Raw genomic sequence first — 23,365 nt, 5'->3', positions numbered from 1 at the left:
AGAGTGCCAAATTGCCCAGTCAATCTGGAGTTCGTCTAGTCACCATACGCATCGGGCTCGTTATGGGAAAAAGCGGTGGAACATTTGCAAATTTAAAATGGCCGTTTATGTTTGGTTTGGGAGGCACCATCGGTTCGGGTCGTCAACTCATGCCGTGGGTGCATCTCGACGACACAGTGGGAATCTACGAACACGCCATTGAGAACGAAACCGTTCATGGCATTCTTAATGCCATTGCTCCGGGGATAGTAACGAATTACGAATTGACCAAAGCACTCGGAAGAGCGATGCACAGACCAACGGTGTTTGGAGTTCCGTCGTTCGTTATTCGAATGATGCTCCACCGAGAAAGAGCCATGATGTTGTTGGAAGGGACTAATGTGGTTCCAAGAAGAACGATTGAGTCAGGGTATGAGTTCAAGTACCCGGATATCGAATCGGCTACAGCAGAGTTGGTTCAGTAGAGAGTATTGTAAGTTTTATTTATGCTGACTCTGTGTTGGTACTTGTAATTGATCGATAGTGTGGTAGCCAGGTAGGCTTAGCTCTTAGTCACGTGATTTAGTAGCACACAGTACATCTAGTTGACTTTGATAGTTGCATGTAAATGGAAAATGGAAAATGGATAAGAAGCTGCCGTTATACACGGTTGTGCCCCAGCCAGATGGCTGGGTTTCTGTGCACTACGCAGGAATTATGGGCCGTGCTAAGCAATCTCTTGGAGCCTGGCCAGGTACTCACATGAGCCCGACTTTGATGCCAACTGTGGTGTGGGCACCTGTAGTCCCACTGGGACCCCAGTGGCTGGTGGACTTGTCGCAGTCAGGGCGCCTTTGCCACCTCCAGTCAATAACCAGGTACTCATTTATACTCCTGAGTCGAGAGAGGCAATTGTAGTATGAGTTTCTTCTCAAGGAAATTATGCCATTTGCAACCCCGAAGGGTCCCGGATGTACTGACTCTTTAAGATGACTCTCTAATTAACTGTACTATAGCACCAACACAAGTTGCATGTAAAGGGACACACACACCAGATATATTTTGTCTCTCTCTAGGCGAGACTGATACCATTGCATTAGCCATTTGGTCATCTGCTAGGTTGATCAATTTATTAGACTTCTAGGCAACTCGTCAATGACACTTTGAGTAATGGGGAGGGCTACCTGTATTTGATTTCTCCTAGCTAGCACTCTTGTTGGCCTTGAATTTCATTCCTTTATATTGTTTTACATGTTAGCTAGCATTCAAATTTTCAACTTGCAAACGTGACCGTGACATTTTGTCACGCCAAAAATGTCACGCCAACGTTTAGATTAGCTTTTGCAAGGTGTCTGTGTCATATATACGTTATGGTCTGTGTCAGAGACTCAAGTCTGGTTCTGGTCTGTGTTGCTGCCTCGACAGTCGGACGGCCGCGCTGTACAAGAAAGGTGTCATCAAATCATTATGGTTTACATAGGCAACAGAACCATGGGGGGGACTGGGGGCACGTGCCCCCGCAAAAAATATTGCTCGATATCTGTGCCCCCACATAAGATGGTCTGCCGATGTCTACCTAACTAACTTCAGTGTGTGCCATTTGGCACTGTGGCACTGTGGTCAACAGAAACACTCACTCGGTCACATGTGGTCATTCTTGGCTGATGCCTTACAGGGAGTCGAGCTGCAACGCTGAGTGAATCAATTGCAAGTGAAGACCACTCTGGTCTCGCACAGGCTGAGTCCCATCAACCGAGTAGTGTCGATGATACATTCCCGGTTGTACCTGATCAAGAGATAACGACAGAAAAAACTACTTTGGCGCAGTTGCATGTGTACCATCTCAATAAATAGTATCATCTTGTAGATAGAGGTTGTGCCCCCCCCTAATCACGCAGACGTTCCGTCGCCTTTGGTAAGACATCGATATTACGAAATGTCGGACTCATGCCACGTTCACAGTACTATAAGTAGAGACTTCAGACCGTTCCAGGTATATAAAGTGATCTAGATGGCCAAAATCGGCATGAAAGCGAGGCCTATAAAAGTATTTGTCTAGTAAAGTATAATGGCAATCTGAATCTTGAAGAAAAATTGTCTGGTCCGGCTCGGTTCTGAAGTTGTTAGTGCGACCATGGTAGTGTAGAGACATTGAGACAGTCTGACTGTATAGAATGTATTTCTTGATCAAACTATTGTCAGTAGAGTCTATATGCATCGCGCTTTCTAGTCTAACGGTATACGTATAGCTACGTCAGTACTCAGACATCATCTTTAAATTTTCGCATAGTACAGTATTTCAGCGTATACAAGCTTAGCGTATGCAAGCAATCGTAATACTAGTTAGCGATGAGATTTGTGCTAGCGTACACAGCCGACTCAGACTACGACTATACTGCATGCATGTCTCTAGATCAAGTCGACGTCTCTACCGCAATGTTGAGGTCACTCGTCGATCTGGCGGATTCCCCCCTCTCTTTTCTCGTCGATCTCGAATGCATGATACTCCACAGACGCGTACTTCGAAGGCTATCGCGGAAGCTCATGCTCCGCTTTCCATTTCGCAGCAGATTGGCGTAAAGACGTCGGACGTTTTTGTTTAGTACGAAGACGACGAAGATAAATATTCCCTGTAGAATGCAAGTGCCAGAGAAAACGCCCCACAACCAGGTTCTCGTACCGTCGATACAAGCCAAAAACGCAATAATCCACGTCAAGCTGAGAAGACTGAAAGTGCCGAGAAATACCTTCGTGTGTTTAGCCGATTGACCCTTCGTGTCCGCCATCTCACTGCGAGCGGCGGATCCCGCTCTAGACAGACGACAGATGGAAAACGTGACGAAGACGAAAGCAACGAAATTGTACATCAAAATGACGAAGACAGGTACCATGAAGGCGACGAGATTCGCGTCTTCGGGTTGAAGCCAACATAAGTGGCTGCTGGCGAAGTAGATATCGACGTCCGTCTTCTGATCCAATATGAGAGCAGTCATCGACATGACGAACGGAGCTCCCCATCCGTAGACACAATAAAGAGTGTAGCTGCGAGATTGCGATTGCTTTGACTGCGTATCGCGTAACAAACGACGAAAGACAAACGTCTTGATCAGGTTGGTTGCCAGTATGCTCGACCACGTGAACTGACAAAGCATGAAGTAGTGAAGACAAAGTCCCATCGCCGTGCACACGTCCTGGTTTGCCGTCATTCCAGGCGCGACAATGAAGAACAACTGCGAAATGGCAATAGCAAGTCCATAGTTCATCGTACATTTTCCTGGGAGAGTTCGAAGTTTTTCGAAGAGCATGTAGGTGACGAAGAGGGAGGCGCCGGAGAAGACGAGGACGGCGGCGGCGACGGCGGAGACGAAGTGGATGGGCTCGGTGTAGTCCCACGTGTGGACAGAGGTCGTCACGTTGTTCGTGTACGTTCGATTGTATTGGTTGCATCGAATGATGGTGCCGTTTGAGAGGACGTAGTCTGAGGGTTGGAGGAGAGTGTTGCTGGTGGTGTGAAGGAGGGATTTGTTGGTAAGGATTTGGTATTCTGATTCGTTGATGGCGATGTATGCGTCGCACTTCAAGCGATTACCAGCATTTGGTGTGGCAACGCTGACAGTAAAAGAGCGAGCGGATTTGAACCAAATTCCCGCGTAATAGAATTGGATTTTTCTGATTTTTGTTTCTATTTGTGCAATTGGGTTGTCGTTGTTGGGCACTTCAAGTAACGAGGATATTACTAGACTAGAGTTGATGGTATCTATAAAGATGCTCACTTGTTTTACAGAAGCGTTGACTAACAGCTTTTCCAGTGTTCTGTGAATTTCGTCTTGAAGAGAAGGACCAGCGATGTTTTCGAATTGTTGTATCGTTGCGTTAGAAAGCAAAGTAAACTGGACAACTACCGCAATCGGTAAGGATGGTTGACAGACGTGTCGGTCTAGATGGAAACCTGGCGGACAGACGAGATCTACACACTGCATTCTTGTCGTGTCAAAGACCCGTCCGACTTGACATCGCTTCAACACGGTCGTTGTGTGGAACGCTTCAAACGACATTTTCCCGCTCCCGCTGAAACCCAGCAATGCGGAAAATGATCTCAAATAGGGCGCATTACCATCCCCCACAATCGTACTAGGATGACGATTGAGTTGCTTTTCACAACTTAGTTCCTCAACGTGAAAGTTATTACACAGTGCGCAGTCGATGTTCTTGAAGTAGGGTCCGAATGGAGGTTGAAAGATGTAATCAGTGTAAGACTCGCAGCGTCTTTTCCGGCAGTTGTATTCATCTAGTGACGAACGGTTACTGTAGGGTAAACATTGGTCGACAAGGGTTGTAGCTATGCAAGGTCGAAGAGGATCTAGAAGTCTGGGTTTGATTTTTGGTGGAGAGAATTTATCGATACTGCAGTATTGTTCTACTTTGTGCATCGTAATGCTGTCTTTGAATATCTTTATGTCTTGATCGCCGACGTCACAGTAGAGCTGTGCTTGCCAGTGAACGTAGTCACTGGCGTTTTCGTGATTGCAGACGGCACAGTAGACGTTCCTGTAGGTTATATCTCGTGTGCTGACGGGCGTCACCGACGCAGCATTGGAAACGTGCAGTGACGCATTGACGTTCTCGCATTTTCGTCTGATCGCTTTGCTGGCGTCGTCAGAATTCCATTTTCTAGAACACGTTGATCTCATGTAGAAACCGTAAGGAGAGTCTGCAAACATATGAAATGTTGGATCTGGATCAGTTGTAGGCATCTCTAGAGAACTTGATGGATTCACACAAGTAAGATTAAAAACCTCGTCCTGAATTGCAGATGACACACATCAGTAAAGTATAGATAAATAAGATATAGCGAAATGGTTGAAACTATATTTCAGATGTGTAGTGATTTGTGGTATTGCGTAGACCTCAGTTTTAACTTGTCTTACTACCCCAAGGGATGGGCCTGTATATATATGTACACAGTCACTGAGCCGGCGTAGGATGACACGGTGTGAACTTATCAGTACGGGAAATCGCACTGCAATCTCAAACCTCTCTTTACATATGCGTCATTGTGTAAACATAACAATACCATGCATGCACACGTCTCTCTAACCGCCTCCTCTAAAATTAATTATGAAGTCGATTTTCTAAGCAAGCGATTGTATTTACGCGTGTTCCTCTCACCTCAGGTAGTCAAATGCGCGCGGCATTTCTCCATACACAATGCACTCATGTAAACAAACAATTACCCTAGTCGTTCTGTTGTAGTGAATTGCCTCTAGAGTGTCTTGTCTCGCGAAAACCATCGATTTCATACGCTCGCAAACACCAACTTCTCTCAGTCGCAAGCAAGACGTATAGACCGGCTGACCGGCATTCAGTCATTAATTTTTTGACTGAAAGACGTCAACAGCATGCGTGTAGTTCATGCTACCCGGACGTTGCGGGGAGAATACAAATCTAGCGCGCGTTTCTTACTGTATCCGACCGAAAATTATGACGTGAACGTATACGCTTCAGCCTTATTTGTATTTGATGGTACGTGCACTATTGGATTCCAACTAATTAACAAAAGCGTTACTTTGCATGTCGCATCATGCGGTGTCACCTCCATAGGGCGGGGCTTGTGCTCACCGCACGGCCATGCAACATCATCATTCAACATCATGCACAGAATACATCGCCTATTTACAATGAAATCGCATGCAACATTAGAGACGATGCCATACACACAGTCTTACCTCGAGATCAGACGGCAGACGGACCGAACAGCGTTCCGCTCCGTCGCAGCAGTCGCCGTAGAGCTCGCAGAGCGAGTCGCAGGCGCAGCGATACTGCCTGTCGCCCGACACGCTCCTGCGCTCAGCGCACCGTTTCTCTCGACAAACAGACCGGAACGGACAAAGCCGTGGCAGAGACTTCGAATCGACCGTCAGACAAGTCGAGTTGGTGGAAACAGCAACATGCAGTAGGAAAGTCACACACAGAGAGAGAACAAAGATGGATCTTTGTCTGATCTGATGATTCATCGAGGTCAAGATGTCTTCACAAAATGCGTGCAGGCTATGGAATGAATGATGTCAGACTGTGGATGTCGCCTGTTATGATTGACAGGGAAGCCGGACGTGCACTGAAATCGACAACGATATGTTTGGTCTGTGTGACTACGCCTCTCTGATTGCATTCATTCCAAAAACGTCGCTACCGACCGGTTACAACAAGACGAACGCCTGCATCGACATGCTCCGATCGCCTACGAAAACATTTCAAAACGCTGTGAAAGACGTTTAGTGTATGTAGAATCCTTTGTGCTCGACCGTAATTGTGTTGTATTGAATGATTGTTGTATGTGTTCCATCATCGATAGTACAGTCGAGTCATGGATGCATGCAGCACGTGCGACGTCTTAATTAATCTACCTGGCCACCTAGTTCTAGAGTGCCTCGAGCACGACACCTTCTCAGGTCGTTTAGTTTACTTACAATTGTTTTCACAGTGTGTATAGACGAGATTGTAGCTCTAATAGACAATGATATTGTCTTTGTAATCTCTCCACTAGAGGTCGATCATTAGAGGGCACACGACATTTATGATCATATCATATGTATTAGGGCAAACGCATTACAGTCCTCTATTTGAATGTGTCTCTTTATCAAACTGTCATGAGTAGTGCTGCACATGCGCGTAGTATGTGGTATAATAGTTGGGTTTCCCAAATATTGATTCCGTCTTGTGTTGTGTTACCGAAACTTATACGTTTAGTAGGTCATACAGTGGTTAGTTTCTTTTCTCTGTTGTTTGGATATTGCTGAAAGCTCTGACGTGTATAGAATGGTCAGTTGCGACTAGCAGTGGATTATGGAGATCTGCGTGAATCCTCAGACAATTTCAAATTCAGCTCATTCTATACCATTGATAGAAGACTTGTTGGATAGATTTGGACAATGCACGTTTCTTCTCTTTTAGAAATCGGGAATCATCAGATGCCTATTATAGATTATAGATAAAGAACTGACAGCATTTGTGGTTTCGTGGGGACTATCTATGAAAACGCTGGGGACTGCCCATTTGGCCTGTCGGGAGCCTTATCAACAGTCCAACGGATGATGGCAGTAATTTTGGGTGATAGTCAATATAAGGAATTAAGGTTTATGTTACAAAAGACAAAGTTATACGGTACATCACAATTGCGGTGTGATGGGAGGAGACGCCGGAAGATAGAATAGGCCGGCTGTATTCAATGACGAGTATTCCAAAGACGAATTTGGCTAGGAATTGGAAGCAGTGATACATGAATATGAAGCTGTCGTTTGGAGACCAGGACAGCCATTAGAGGTACGGATTGAACAAAGGCTTGAGTTGAAGCAGGGGCAAAGCCTAAGATGAGTAAGCCACGTCGATTGTCACGGGCAGAAATAGTGGAGATTAGGAAGGAACTTTATCGTGGGAGAAGAACATAATGGATCAGAGAAGGACAGGCAGGGAATTGGAAACAGAAGATGACTATTATGTACCGGTATCACAATTAAGAACAGAGAGAGCAGCCAGAAAAATATACAAAACGTTATCCAATAAGACTAAGACGCAATGTGAGACATTTCACTCCAGACCCATACGCTAACATGCAGATGCATGTATAGAGATCGAATATCACGCAGTACACGGGTGATGATGACTACGGAGATTTTTAATTGAACGGTGTATCTAATTTTATAGGAGGGAATAGTGTCAGGAGTAGTGTTGTTCATGCGCGTAGTATGTATACAAGTTAGGGTTTTCAAATATAGATTCAGTCTTGTGTTGTGTTATCGAAGACTATACGCTTAGCAGTTATCACAAAACTATTGTTAATACTTGCCTCGTACCAAACCCTCTCGCGCCGTCCTGCCCGGTTCCCGTTGTCGTGTTATGCGGGAACAGGACAGGACGGAGCGAGAGGGTCTGGTACGAGGCTAGATAATACAGAATCTATGCATCGCACTTTCTACTCTACGGTATCTGTACGTCAATCAACCGTCATCTTCACGTTTTCACATATAGTACGGTATTTCAAAGAATACAAGCTTATATAGCGTATGCAAACAATCATAATACTAGTTAGTGATGAGATTTGTGCTAGAGTGCACAACCGACTCAGACTACGACTATATACTGCATGCATGTCTCTATATCAAGCCGACGTCTCTATGCACAATGTTGAGGTCACTCGTCGATCTGGCGAATGCCTCCCTCGCTTTTCTCGTCGACCTCGAATGCATTACACTCCACAGGCGCGTATGTCGAAAGCTATCACGAAGATCATGCTCCGTTTTCCATGCATTTCGCAGAAGATTGACGTAAAGACGTCGGGCGTTTTTGTTTAGTACGAAGACGACGAAGAGAAAGATTTCCTGCACAATGCAAGCGCCAGAGAAAATGCTCCATAACCAGCTACTAGAGCTCGTTCCATCGATACAAGAAAAAACGGGATAATCTACGTCAGGTTGAGAAGGCTACTTCGTTTGTTTGGCCGATCGCCCCTTCGTGTCCGCCGTCTCACTGCGAGCGGCGGATCCCGCAGACAGACGACAGATGGAAACGTGACAAAAACGAAAGCAACGAGATTGTACGCCAACATGACGGAGGCGGATGCCACAAAGGCAACGTGCGACACTAGCGTCTTCGGGTTGCAGCCAACACATGTAGCTGCTGGCGAAGTAGATATCAATGTCGGCCTTCTGATCCAAAATGAGAGCAGTTAACGACATAACGAACGGAGCTCTTCATCCGTAGAGACAATAAAGTGTGTAAGTGCTAGACTGCGATTGCTTTGACTGCGTATCGCGTAACAACGACGAAAGACGAACGTCTTGACCTGGTAGGTCGCCAAGATCGACGCTCGACCAAGTGAATGGACAGAGCAAGGAGTAGTGAAGACACACTCCTATCGCCGTGCATACGTTCTGGTTTGGTGTCATTACGGGTGCAACAATGAAGAGCAACTGTGAAGTGGCAATAGCGAGTCCATAGTTCATCGTATATTTTTGGTGCAGAGTTCGGATTTCTTCAAAGAGGATGTAGGTGACGAAGGGAGAAGCGCCGGAGAAGACGAGGAAAGCGGAGGCGACGGCAAGAGGAAGTGCATGGGTTTGGCGTAGTACCAACCGTCGAAAAAGGTCGTCATGTTGTTCGTGTAACTTTGATTGTTTTGGTTGCATCGAATGTATGATGGTGCCGTTTGAGAGGACGTAGTCTGAGGGTTGCAGGAGAGTGTTGCTGGTGGTGTAAAGGAGGGATTTGTTGGTAAGGATTTTGTACTCCAATTCTTTGATGGCGATGTATGCGTCACACTCCAAGTGATTAACAGCACTTGATGTGGCGATACTGACAGTCACAGAGCGAGCGGATTTGAACCAAATTCCAGCGCAATGGAACAGAATTTTCTGATTGTTGCTTCTATTTGTGCAATCGGGTTGTCGTTGTTGAGCACTTCAAGTAAAGGGGTTATTACTAGACAGGAGTTGATGAAAGAGATGCCCTCTCGTTTTACAGATGCGTTGACCAACAGGTTTTTTAGTGCTTCTTTAGAGTTTGTCTCGAAGAGAAGGACCAGTATTAATGTTCTCGAGTTGTCCTCGAGTTGCGTTAAAAAGTAAAGTGAACTGGACCAATACCGCAATTGGTAGGGATGGTTGACAGACTGGTCGGTCTAGATGGAAACCTGGAGAACAAACAAGATCTACACACTGCATTCTTGTCGTGTCAAAGACCTGTCCGACTTGACATCGCTTAAAAAACGGTCGTCGTGTGAAACGCTTCGAACGACATTTTTCCGCTCCCACTGAAACTCAGAAATGCGAGAAATGAGTTATTTATTACTATTCCCCGTAATCATATGATGACGATTCTGTTGCTTTTCACAACTTAGTTCATCGACGTGAAAGTTATTACACAGTGCGCAGTCGATGTTCCTGAAGTAGGGTTCAAATGGAGGTTGAAAGATGTAATCATTGTAGGACTCGCAGAGTCTTTTCCGGCAGTTGTATTCATCTAGTGACGAACGGTTGCTGTAGGGTAAACATTGGTCGATAAGGGATGTAGCTATGCAAGGGCGAAGAGGATCTAGAAGTCTGGGTTTGATTTTTGGTGAAAAGAATTTATCGATACTGCAGTATTGTTCTACTTTGTTTAGCGTAATACTGTCTTTGAATATCTTTATATCTTGATCGCCGACGTTACAGTAGAGCTGTGCTTGCCAGTGAACGTAGTCGCTGGTGTTTTCGTGATTGCAGACGGCACAGTAGACGTTCCTGTAGGTTATATCTCGTGTGGTACATGACGGGCGTCACCGACGCAGCATTGGAAACGTGCAGTGACGTATTGACGTTTTCGCATTTTGTCTGATCAATTCGCTGGCGTCGTCAGAATTCCACTTTTTAGAAACCGTTGATCTCATGTAGAAGCCGCAGGGAGAGTCTCTAAAGATATGAAATGTTGGATCTGGATCAGTTGTAGGCATCTTTAGAGAACTTGATTGATTCACGCAAGTAACATGTAAACCTCGTCCTGAATTGCGGATGACACGCATCAGTAAAGTATAGATAAATCAGATAAATATATAGAAATGGTAGAAACTATATTTGAAATGTGTAGTGGTTTGTGATATCGCTTAGATCTCAGTTGTACACACATGTAGCCCTATAGATTACAACAAACTGACGAGCACCGAATGTCTTTTCCACATTTTCCTAATTTTTGGAAAACAAACCGTGAAATATGCCATCGTATACACAGTTCAATCCACCGAGTCGACTTAGAATGACAAGGTGCGAACGTTAAGTCCTATAACACCAATATGGGAAATCTCACTGCAATGATGAATCTCAAACCCCACTTTACATATGCGTCATTGTGTCAACATAATATTATCATTAATATATAGAAGCACAAACCTATAATTGCTCTCTCTTCTGGAATTAGTCGATTTAAGCAAGAGATTGTACTTACGCGTAGTACGGTATTTACTCTCACCTCAGGTATTTCAACATGCATTATTGGAGCAGCGTTTCTTCATACACAGTGCTCTTACGTAAAGAAAAGGTTACCCTACATTCATACTTGTCCTTTTGAATTGCCACTCGAGTGCCTTGTTTCACGCGATCCATTTTGATTTCATACGCTCACAAACACCAACTGCTTTCGTCAGTCGCAATCAAGACCTCTAGACCGGCTGATCGACGTTCAGTTATATATTTTTGTTTGGAAAGACGTCAAGAGCATGCGTGTTGTTTATATTACCCGGACGTTGCGGGCGAATATATCTAGCGCACGTTTCTTACTGTGTCTGACCAAGAATTTATGACGTGCACGTAAACGCTTAAAATCAATGTAATTATTGTCACAAATTGGCTACATTTAGTTGTTCCACAGTTAATTGTTATTTGCATTTAGTGGTACGTATAAACTATTGAATTCCAACGAAAGCATTATATTATATTGCATGTCGCATCATGCGGTGTTAGTCTCGCGTAGCCAGACCCCCGCCGCGTCATACTTCCGGGCAAAAATGGCACAGAACGCTTCGCTTATTTACAACAAAACCTCGTGAAACATTAGAGACGATGCCATACACACAGTCTTACCTCGAGATCAGACGGCAGACGGACTGGACGGCTTTCCACTCCGTCACAGCAGTCGCCACGGGGGTCGCAGAGCGAGTCGCAGGCGCAGCGATACTCCAAATTCTACCCGTCGCCCGATGCGCTCCCGCGCTCAACGCACCGTTCTCTTGACAAACAGACCGGAACAGACAAAGCCGTGCAGAGACTTCGAATCGGTGGTCCGACAAGTCGAGTTGCTAGAAACAGCAACATGCAGTAGCAAAGTCACACAAAGAAAGTCAGCAAAAACGGATCTTTGTCTGATCTGATGATTCATCGAGGTCAAGATGGCTTCAGAAAATGCATTCAGGCTGAGGAATGAATGATGTCAGACTGTGAATGTCGCCTGTTATTATGGACAAGGAAGCCGGACGTTGCATACACTGAAATCGACTGGATATGTTTGGTCTAGTCTCTCTTTCCAAAACTGTCGCTACCGACTGGTTACAACAAGACGGACGTCTGCATCGACATGCACCGATCACCTATGAAAACATGTCGAAACGCTATGATAGCTGCATAATGTATGTAAAATTAATCCATTAGGTTTTATTGAATCATATGTGTTCTAGCTGCCATCATTGTTGACGAGATGCATGCAGTCACTCTGACAATTTTATGTAACTGCATTCGTGATTTTGTGTCTTGGCTAACTTATGTCTTTCATTTGCATGATTGGTTTCAAATTGCGAGTCTAGATGCATGCAGCACGTGTGACGGTATCTACTAGTCTAGCTGGCACGTCCACCTTCTAGAGTGCCTCGAGCACGACACCTTCTCAGGTCGTTTAGCTTACTTATGATTGTTTTCACAGTGTGTATCTAACTATACAATGTATTGTCTTTTTAAATTAATATCACTGCATGATGTCTTTGGTAATTAGTCATGCAGCTAGAGGTCGATCATTCTATACGGCACGACAAGCATGCATGATCAGATATCGTATTAAGGCAAACGCATGCGATTTCAGTACAGCACTATATATGAATGTATCTCTTCGTCAAAATGTCATGAGTAGTTTTGTGCATGCACGTAGTATGTGTAGAAGTTGGGTTTCTCAAATCTAGATTCATGCAGTCTTGTGTTGACATGTACTTATTCTAAGAATTCGAGAGGTGCGTCTCACACGTACATTTGGTGAAAGCCTGTCTCCGTCACATTGGTTGACATTCATGCAAGAGTCACTACTTTATGGTACTTAAAACGAATCAACCAGCCAATGATATCCAAGTGGAAAAATGCAGAGTACTGCTCCATGATGTTTCGTTTGCAGTTGTCGGGAGAGATTGAAATGTGGTTAGAGACGAAGCAGAAGTTGCCGAAGAAGTCTGGGTAGGAGATATTAATTGTACGATCGGAGGGAGATTGAAGATTTACTTCAGCAATGACCTAGAGAGACTTCTAATGTAGTAGACCCTGCTTGGTCAGCACCAACTGTGTGTGCTGGCAAGAAGAATGGTCAGTTGCGACTGGCAATGAATTATAAAGATCTGAATGATCAGACAATTTTGAAATTATGCAGCTCATCCAATACCGTTGATAGAAGACTTGTTGGGTAGATTTGAACAATGCACGTTCTTCTCTTAGCCCTTTTTAAGAAATCATAATATCATCAGATGCCCATTATTAAAATATAAAAATAAAGAACTGATAGCATCTGTGGTTCAGTGGGGAAAATATCAATGGAAAAGCTAGGGGTTGCCTATTTGGCCTGCCGAGAGCTCCATCAACATTTCAGCGGATGATGACAGTAAGTTTGGGTGATATTCAACACAAGCAAGGTTTATATGTTATCTGGATGATATCTTGATATGGGGTCGGACTGGGAGGAGCACAAAATCGTTTGCAAGTTGTTTTAGAGTATAGTAAGACATCAGGAGTGGTACTGTCTCCAAACAAGAGTATTTTTGGAGCTAGACGAAATGAATACTTGGGGTGTGCAATAGAGGCAAGGACAGGAATACTTAGTAGAACCATTAGGAAACCATGAGTCAATGGTCAAACCACCGCATTCAATCGTAAGTCCTCAGTCAGAGAAATACTGTGGATTCGAGTAGCAAATGCTAATAGCCCGTCAGAGCTCCTTCAAAAGGGATAATTTATTGCTACTGTACTTTATATCCTGATGTGTGTGTTGCGTATCAGGGAGAGAAGGATGGGCAAGACAGAAATTAATGGATTATATAAGATCAGGGAAGACGTAACAAAGACCAGCGCAAGCAATTAGAAGCAATGACACAGGAATATGAAACTGTCATGTGGAGACCAGAACAGCCATTGCCTGTAATGTATAGAGGTAGGGATTGAACACAAGCTGGAGTCGAAGTACTGTAGAGGGCAAAACCTAAGATGAGTAAGCCACGTCGATTATCACAGGCAGAAATGGTGGATGTTCAGAACATTATCGCGGAGAACGTAGTGGAGCAGAGAAGGACAGCGAATTGGAAAAAGTAGATGACTAGATTATGGACCGGTATCACAAGAACGGAGAGAGCAGCCGGAAGAACATACAAGACGGCATCCAATGAGACTAAGACGCAAAGTGGGACATTTCACACTGGATCCATACGTTAACATGCAGATTCATGTAAAACGGAGGTCGAATATCAGTACACGGGTGATGATGATGATGACGACGAAGATTGTACGGTGTATCTAATTTGATAGGAGAGAAAGTGTCGCGAGTAGTGTTGCTCATCGTAGTAGTATGTATATAAGTTAGGTTTTCCAAATATAAACTCAGTCTTGTGTTGTGTTACCGAAGACTACATACGCCTAGCAATTCGTCACAAAACTATTGTTAATACAGAATCTATGCATCGCACGTTCGAATCTACGCTATCTGTGAACGTCAGTACCCAAACAACATCTTCACATTTTCACATATTATAGTACAGTATTTTAGAGTATATACTAGACTAAAGCGTATGCAAACAATCGTAATACTAGTTAGTGACGAGCTTTGTGCTTAGCGTACACAACCGAATCAGACTACGACTACACTGCATGCATATCTCTATATCAAGCCGACGTATCTATTCACATATTTGAGGTCACTCGTCGATCTGACGAATTCCCCCCCCCCCACTTTTCTCGTCGACCTCGAATGCATTATGCTCCACAGGCGCGTACTTCGAAAGTTATCACGGAAGCTCATGCTTCGTTTTCCATGCATTTTGCAGCATATTGGCGTAAAGACGTCGGACGTTTTTGTTTAGTACGAAGACGACGAAGAGAAAGATTCCTTGAAGAATGCTAGCACCAGAGAAAATGCTCCACATCCAGATACTCGTTCCATCGACACATGACATAAACGCAATAATCCACGTCAAGCTGAGAAGGCTGAACGTACCGAAAAATATCTTCGTTTGTTTGGCCGATCGACCCTTTGTGTCCGCCATCTCACTGCGAGCGGCGGATCCCGCTTTAGACAGACGACAGATGGAAAACGTGACGACGACGAAAGCAACGAGATTGTAGGCCAACATGACAGAAACGGGTACCAAGAAGGCAACAAGACTAGCGTCTTCGGGTTGCAGCCAACACATGTAGCTGCTGGCGAAGTAGATATCAACGTCGGTCTTCTGATCCAATATGAGAGCAGTCATCGACATGACGAACGGAACTCCCCATCCGTAGAGACAATAAAGAGTATAAGTGCGAGACTGCGATTGCTTTGACTGCGAATTGTGTGATAACCGATGAAAGACAAACGTCTTGACGAGGTTGGTCGCCAGGACGCTGGACCACGTGAATTGACAGAGCAAGCAGTAGTGAAGACATACTCCCATCGCAGTGCACACGTTCTGGTTTGCCGTCATGGATGGTGCGACAATGAAAAACAACTGTGAAGTGGCAATAGCGAGTCCATAGTTCATCGTACATTTTCCTGGCAGAGTTCGAAGTTTTTCAAAGAGAATGTAGGTGACGAAGAGAGAAGCGCCGGAGAAGACGAGGAAGGCGGAGGCGACGGCCGAGATGATGTGCATGGGCTCGGTGTAGTACAAACCGTCGAAAGAGGTCGTCACATTGTTCGTGTACGTCAGATTATATTGGTTGCATCGAATGATGGTGCCGTTTGAGAGGACGTAGTCTGAGGGTTGGAGGAGAGTGTTGCTGGCAGTGTGAAGGAGGGATTTGTTGGTAAGGATTTGGTACTCGGATTCGTTGATGGCGATGTATGAGTTACACTCCACTTGATTAGCAGCATTTGATGTGGCGATACTGACAGTCACAGAGCGAAGTGATTTGAACCAAATTGCAGCGTAATGAAACCGGAGTTTTCTGATTTTGGCTTCTATATGTGCAATCGGGTTGTCGTTGTTGGGCAGTTCAAGTAACAAGAATATTGCTAGACTAGAGTTGATGGTATACATAGAGATGCTCACTTGCTTTGCGGAAGCGTTGACCAACAGGTTTACAAGTGCGGTGTGGAGTTTGTCTCGAAAAGAAGGACCGGTAGTAATGTTCACGAGTTTTTCTCTCGTTGCGTTAGAGAGCAAAGTGAACTGGACCGCTACCACAATTGGTAGGAATGGTTGACAGACTTGTCGGTGTAGATGGAAACCTGGCGGACAAACAAGATCTACACACTGCATTCTAGTCGTGTCAAAGACCCGTCCGACTTGACATCGCTTAAAAACGGTCGTCGTGTGAAACGCTTTGAACGACATTTTCCCCTTCCCACTGAAACCCAGCAATGCGGAAAATGAGTTATTACTATCCCCCGTAATCATATGATGACGATTCTGTTGCTTTTCACAACTTAGTTCTTCGACGTGAAAGTTATTGCAAAGTGCGCAGTCGATGTTCTTGAAGTAGGGTCCGAATGGAGGTTGAAAGATGTAATCAGTGTAGGACTCGCAGCGACTTTTCTGGCAGTTGTATTCATCTAGTGACGAACGATTGCTGTAGGGTAAACATTGGTCGACAAGGGTTGTATACGCTATGCAAGGTCGAAGAGGATCTAGAAGTCTGGGTTTGATTTTTGGTGAAGAGAATTTATCGATACTGCAGTATTGTTCCACTTTGTTCATCGTAATGTTGTATTTGAATATCTTTATGTCTTGATCGCCGACGTCACAGTAGAGCTGTGCTTGCCAGTGAACGTAGTTACTGGCGTTTTCGTGATTGCAGACGGCACAGTAGACGTTCCTGTAGGTTATATCTCGTGTGCTGACGGGCGTCACCGACACAGCATTGGAAACGTGCAGTGACGTATTGACGTTCTCACATTTTCGTTTGATCGCTTCGCTGGCGTCGTCAGAATTCCACTTTCTAGAACACGTTGATCTCATGTAGACGCCGTAGGGAGAATGTGCTAACATATGAAATGTTGGATCTGGATCAGCTGTAGGCATCTTTATAGAACTTGATGGATTCACACAAGTAAGATTAAAAACCTCGTCCTGAATTGCAGATGACACACATCAGTAAAGTAGACAAATCAGATAAGGAAATGGTTGAAACTATCTAACTTATCGCTTAGACCTAAGTAGTAACTCTAAGTTTATTAGCAAGTAGCCAAGTGATGGGCCCACCTATATGCATAATGGTGTATCTTAATTAAGTGATAGACAATTCATATGTTGTAAATTGGGCATCTATATACATACATGTACCCCTATAGATTGCAACAAACTGACGAACAACGATTGCCATTCTTACATTTTCCTAATTAATTTTTGAAATCAAAACCTAAATGTTATTGTATATATATAATATATATTATATATATAACAAAAGCACTACTTTGCATGCAGCAGTATGTTGCATCACTAATTGTTATTTGTATTTAGTGGTCCCAGTACGTACTATACTATACTATACTATACTATACTATACTATACTATACTATACTATACTATACTATATATATATATAGAACAAAAGCACTACTTTGCATGCGGTAGGATGTTGCATCATGCGGTGTCACCTTGCAAGGGCGGTGCTTGTGCTTACCACACGGCCATACAACATCATCATTCAACTGCATGCACAGAATTATTATATATAACAACTTCAATACATCGCCTGTTTACGACGAAATCGCATGCGCAGCAATAGAAACGATGCTAGGCACACAGTCTTACCTCGAGATCAGACGGCAGACGGATTGGACAGCGTTCCGCTTCGTCGCAGCAGTCGCCGTAGAGCTCGCACAGCGAGTCGCAGTCGCAGCGATACTCCAAATGCTGCCCGTCGCCCGACACGCTCCTACGCTCAGCGCACTGTTTTCCTCGACAAACAGACCGGAACGGACAAAGCCGTGGCAGAGACTTCGAATCGACCGTCGGACAAGTCGAGTTGGTGGAAACAGTAACATGCAGTAAGAAAGTCACAGAGAGAGAGAGAACAAAGACGGATCTTTGTGTGATCTGATGATTCATCGAAGTCGAGATAGATTCACAAAATGCGTGCAGGTTTCGGAAGAATGAATGATGTCAGACTGTGAATGTTGCTTGTTGATTGACAGGGAAGCCGAACATTGCGCTGAAATCGACAACGATATGTTTAGTCTTCATGACCTCGCCTCTCCGATTCAATCATTCGAAAACATATAGAAGATGGACGCCTGCATTGACATGCAGTGATCGTGTAGGAAAACAAGGCAAACCCTAGGAAAGCCGCATAATTAAACATATACATGTAGAATCCATTGTGCTCGACTGTAATTGTGTTGTATATATTGAATCATCGTTATGTGTCCTATCATTCTTGACGAGATGCAGTGCAGTCACTCTGACTGATTTCACGCCATAAGTGACTGCATTCGTAATTTTTGTCTTAGCTTACATGTTTCATCTGCATGATTGGTTTAAAAAATGCGATTGATTACCTCGAGCACGATATCCCCTCAGGTCGTCTAGTTTACCTAAGTTTGTTTTCACAGTGCGTATAGGCTGTAGATCCAAATAGACGATGATCTTGCCTTTGCAATCGCTGATGTCAGCACTCAGCTGGAGGTCGCGCGATTATTAGAGCTAGGGCACGACATGCATGATCATATATTTAGTAGGGCAAACATTTGCGATTTCATTACAGCACTATACGCAAGGGCGGATTTAGTGGAGGCGTCCAGTGAGTCATGACCCCCAACCTGCAGAGACCAAGTGTTCTTTGACATAAAATTGTATTCGCATTACCTCTAATAATATTAATGCTTGATAGTGACAAGGATCCATTTGAGTCCCAGAGAGGTAGATTCGCCTAAGACCATATCCGGATAGAAAATAATCCGTTTAATAATTTTGTTCCGGATAGTCTGAAAAATACCCAACAATGATGTTTGAGTAAAAATCATGGGCCTTCTGTTATGCTTGAAGAGAGATCGATGCAGTGTCTGTAACTCTTTAGGTACATCCTACCCGCAATTTGGGTAGTGCGAGCATGCGCAGTCCGCGAGTTTGTCGTTGCCAAGCAGCCTTTCAACGCCATGTTTCGCGACCGTGTGTTCACCACTACAAAACTATTGATATGTACTACCAACGCGCCGCATACGGGATTTTTAACGGCATCGGTGTTTGAGTACCGGAAGTCGAAGCCTTCGCAGGTACGTTCACTTTGTCATTCTGTTGTTTTCGGGTGTTGTTTTACTTCCGGTCAATGGCATACCCTCGACGTTTCTTCGTGAGAGCCGGCGATGCGAATATGTTGCATTTGGATGAAGTGGAAAGCGACAGCGATGAAGAGGCTTTCAGAGGGTCTGACGATGAGCCGGAATACGATGGAGGGCAAACGATTATTGGAACTGCAGTGTTGGATGGCGTTTTTTCAGACGATCCTCCTCCTCGTGTGATGAGAGGTACAGTAATGTCAAAATACGCCAACTTTTAGTAGATTTATTCTTTCAAGTAGCAAAGTGTTATTTATTGTAAATATGATAGAAGAAGCCGTGGCAGAACCCATGGAGTCACGTGACGATGGTAAACATAAATTCTTACTTTCCATGGTTTGAATGAACAGTACTGCTGCAATAAGCTCTCAAATGAATGGATTTTTACAGAAGAAGGAATACCATCCCTAGACGTCACTACCTTCACAGATGACACTTCAGATGGTAATTTCAAGTAATATTTGTTTTATGATCAGTTGAACTTGCATACGCTAATGTTATAGACAATGCAAGACAAGGCGAATTTACAACAGGTACATTGTTGCTGTTATTTCATTCGGTAGTAGTAACGTAAATGTTTACATATAATTTAGACATTGATGGAACAAGACATGGTGATGGGCACAAATTTTATTGCACTGAAATAACAAATCATTAGGAACTGCTGTATAGACGGTCCGAGAGAGGTATCACCACCCAAGAGGCCAAGAAACGACGACATGTTACAGCTACCTGGTAATTTCAACAAAATTGCATTACTCATCATTGCTAACTGTTCCGTGACAGATGTTCCCGTTTCCCCTGCACTTGATGTTTCTCTGTCTCCTCTGTTTTCTTTGTCTCTATCTCCTATAGCAAACAATAATACATTACAGTCACCTGGTAATCCCAACAAAAGTTCAATATTTTATCATTGCTAACTAAATTCTCTGTGATAGATGCTCCCTGTTCTCCTATACTACATTCTTCTCAGTCTCCTGTCGTACATGCACGTGCTTCTCGGTCTCGGTCTCCTGTCGTACATGCTCGAGCTTCGCTGTCTCCTGCTGTCCAAACTCGTTCTTCTCGGTCTCGATCTCCTGCCGTACATTCTCCTGCCTCTCTGTCTCCTTCTGTCCGAACTCGTTCTGTTCAGTCTCGGTCTCCTGTCGTACATGCTCGTCCTTCTCGGTCTGTCGCACATGCTGGTGCCAGTGCTGCTAGGGTGAGTATCCTGTCAAAACAATTATAATTTTTGTTCACAGTGTTGTATAATATAGACATTGTTCCCCATCATAACTTCAGCTCCGAGACGTACAGCACCCTCGACAGTGACAGTTCCTGTTCGTATGCTGTCTAAAACAATCAGACCTTTGTTTATTGTTTTGTATGTTACAGATGCTACTACGTGAACGAGGCCTAACGGTAACTACTGTGCCTGACATGACAGCTCTTTGCACAGTGCAAACAACGACAACATCCACAGTTTCTACAGCTACAGCTGCTGCTTCATCCAACAGTCTGTCCACTACTGCTTCTCTGGTTGGTTTGCTTTCTAAATATACTTTAGAATTATGTTTATGGTGTTGTATGCTATAGATATCACAAACTCCACCAACCACTACAACAAGTCTTCCGTCAACTACAACTACAAATCTTCTGTCAACTACAACAACTGCTTCAAGGGTTAGTTTGCTGTCTAAATATATTTTAGAGTTATTTTTACGGTGTTGTATGCTATAGATGTCATTACGAAGTCGAAGAACGTCAACAAGTCTTCCATCAACTACAGGGTTTCTGTCAACTACAACAACTGCTTCTAGGGTTAGTTTGCTATGTAAATATATTTTAGAGTAATGTTTACGGTGTTTTATGCTATAGATGTCACAAACTCCACCAACCGCTACAACAAGTCTTCCGTCTACTACAACTACAGCTGTTCAACCAGCCGTTGGCCCTTCCTTCCAAGTCCATGCTACCAGACCTGCAAGGCGTGCCAGGCAGCAAGCTGTTGCTCAACCACCAGCAACAGCTCCAGCTCCAGTGCCAGCTCCAGCTCAATTGTCCACAATGGACCCTGTTGACAGTTACGAGCTGGAATGGGAAAAAGCTGACAGCTTGCTGCCTATTCCTGGGTATAGTGGTCCCCAACCTGGAACAACTTTCCAAGACCCCGACTGCACAGAGCTGTCCATTTTCAACAAGATCTTCGACAACGAAGTCTGGCAGATGATGGTAGACTACACAAACCTGTACGCAGATGTTTTCCGTACCGCTGAGCCAGACAAATATAAAGACAAATGGACACCTGTCAGTCGGGGAGCTACAATGCTACTTTGGAATGGTCATTGCAATGGGGATCGCTAAATGTCCGAGAATTGACTATTACTGGCAACAAAGGTACCCGACCACCTGCCTGGTAGGAATACAAGCAGTCATGCCCAGAAATCGATTTCAGGCCATATCTAGGTATCTTTAGCAATATTTATTTACCAAATTTTATTATCGTAAGTCACTATGTCATTCTCCAGGTACTTACATATCTCGGACAGAACCCAGGAACCGGCACGTGGGACAGAAAAATATGACAAGCTCTACAAAGTGAGAGAGTTCCACAACCTACTTGCAACAAAACATCAGCCCCTATACAACATCGGCCCTCAAATTACCATCGACGAAGCCATGATTCCTGTAAAATACTTTACTTGAATTTTTGGGTACTTCTCAGTTTATGAATAAGTATTTGTGTTTAGTTCAAAGGGAAGATTGGCTTTCGTCAATATATGAAAGATAAGCCAACAAAATGGGGCATAAAGGTTTGGACCCTCAGTGATGCTAGAACCGGCTACATCTACCGTAGTCTCGTATACACCGGGAAAAGCCTCACTGAGAGACAGCATGGTCTCCTCGGCAACCGGGTTGTCTGTGGACTGTTACACGGTTTTGAAAATACAGGTATCTATTTTTGCAAACAATTGTTTCTCTAGCATATTATCATTTCTTTATATAAAGGTATGAACCTGTACACCGACAACTTCTACAGCAACCCGGAGTTATACCTGCATCTGCAAGAACGCAACATCTTTTCTTGCGGAACCATCGGGCAGAACAGGAAAGGGTTTCCGCAAGCCCTTCATATGACAAAACCCGAGGAGAATCGCACAGCAATGGGGACAATTGACTGGACAGTCTCATCTCCACTTCTGTGTGTTACATGGAAGGACAAACGATTGGTGCGAGTTATCTCCACTATCCATCCTCTCCAAGAAAACAACACATGGTGTCAAGTGCGACGAAGCAGAGGGCGTAATCCCACCTTCTTGGATTGCCCTGTCGCAATTCGAGACTATAACTTATATATGAGAGGAGTGGATAGAGGAGATCAACTCGTCACTATCTACAACGCCGGCTGACGGACAAAAAAATGGTGGAAACGGATCTTCTGGCATGAAGTTGAATGTATGCTTCTAAATGCACACATCATATATAATAGTCAAAAGGCAGTAAGACAACCGTTTCTCACCTTCAAGTCCAAGCTTTGACAACAAATGGGACGACCCAGAATTCACCCGGTCCAGGAACGACTAAACAAAGTCCTGTGACATAACGTCTTTTTCTCAAAAGAACGACGTGGTTGCAGAGTGTGCAGCGACTCAACGAAACAAGCAGGAAGACTTGTAGGTAAAGGAATGCGTGTACGGTCGTACTGCGACATTTGCAAAGTATATCTGTGCTGCACTCCCACTAGGGATTGCTTTTATGTCTATCATAATCAAAGAAATTATTTGGATTGCATTTAGAAATATTAGCAATAAATTTTGATACTCAGGTATCAACAACTACATTTGGTTCTTGACTATATCAAATATTATTTGGTGCTATCAATGCCATGCATACCACAACGTCTAAAATGTTACAGAAATGCCAGTGCATTACTACAACATATTGCAAGTACTGTTCTGACCTTGCTTATTCGTAGATTGGTTCCTCAAAATTACTCACAATTGAAAACAATCCACACTTAGTAATCTATACACGAAAAAACGTCAAATATATTTTTCGTACTACCACAACGAATAAGAAACTTCTTACGTAATCTTTTCATGTCAGCTGCTTTTCTAAGGGTGAGATAACGTTAGTTTCGGCAAGCGGAAGTTGTGTTCCAGCA

At 44.0% G+C, this 23,365-nt stretch overlaps 3 protein-coding genes across 3 annotated transcripts in view; 2 read left to right on the top strand and 1 right to left on the bottom strand.

Annotated features, from left to right (window-relative positions):
• Window positions 1-624, top strand: part of LOC134186523 (epimerase family protein SDR39U1-like) — a 6,255-nt gene extending 5,631 nt beyond the window's left edge. The window contains exon 5 of the mRNA XM_062654511.1: window positions 1-624. This exon is cut by the window's left edge and continues 93 nt beyond it. Coding sequence (XP_062510495.1) covers window positions 1-464 — 464 coding nt within the window. The 3' untranslated portion in view covers window positions 465-624.
• A 1,623-nt stretch (window positions 625-2,247) lies between these two features.
• On the bottom strand, window positions 2,248-4,795 carry LOC134186747 (adhesion G-protein coupled receptor G7-like). The gene has a single exon (XM_062654785.1). The coding sequence runs from the start codon at window positions 4,731-4,733 to the stop codon at window positions 2,394-2,396; it is 2,340 nt and encodes a 779-aa protein (XP_062510769.1). The 5' UTR covers window positions 4,734-4,795; the 3' UTR covers window positions 2,248-2,393.
• A 14,331-nt stretch (window positions 4,796-19,126) lies between these two features.
• LOC134186522 (mucin-2-like) lies at window positions 19,127-23,035 on the top strand. The gene is made up of 16 exons (XM_062654509.1): window positions 19,127-19,407; window positions 19,490-19,528; window positions 19,609-19,662; window positions 19,722-19,751; window positions 19,812-19,832; window positions 19,891-19,953; window positions 20,005-20,100; window positions 20,157-20,422; window positions 20,478-20,540; window positions 20,596-20,739; window positions 20,797-20,883; window positions 20,941-21,021; window positions 21,079-21,666; window positions 21,729-21,888; window positions 21,951-22,152; window positions 22,210-23,035. Exons 1-13 carry the CDS (start codon window positions 19,209-19,211, stop codon window positions 21,562-21,564), a joined length of 1,629 nt encoding a protein of 542 aa, XP_062510493.1. The 5' UTR covers window positions 19,127-19,208; the 3' UTR covers window positions 21,565-21,666; window positions 21,729-21,888; window positions 21,951-22,152; window positions 22,210-23,035.
• The last annotated feature ends 330 nt before the right edge of the window (window positions 23,036-23,365 follow it).

The sequence above is a fragment of the Corticium candelabrum genome, chromosome 11, assembly GCF_963422355.1.
Source record: "Corticium candelabrum chromosome 11, ooCorCand1.1, whole genome shotgun sequence".
Taxonomy (NCBI): Eukaryota; Metazoa; Porifera; class Homoscleromorpha; order Homosclerophorida; family Plakinidae; genus Corticium; species Corticium candelabrum.
This window is presented reverse-complemented; position numbering and strand designations above follow the sequence as displayed.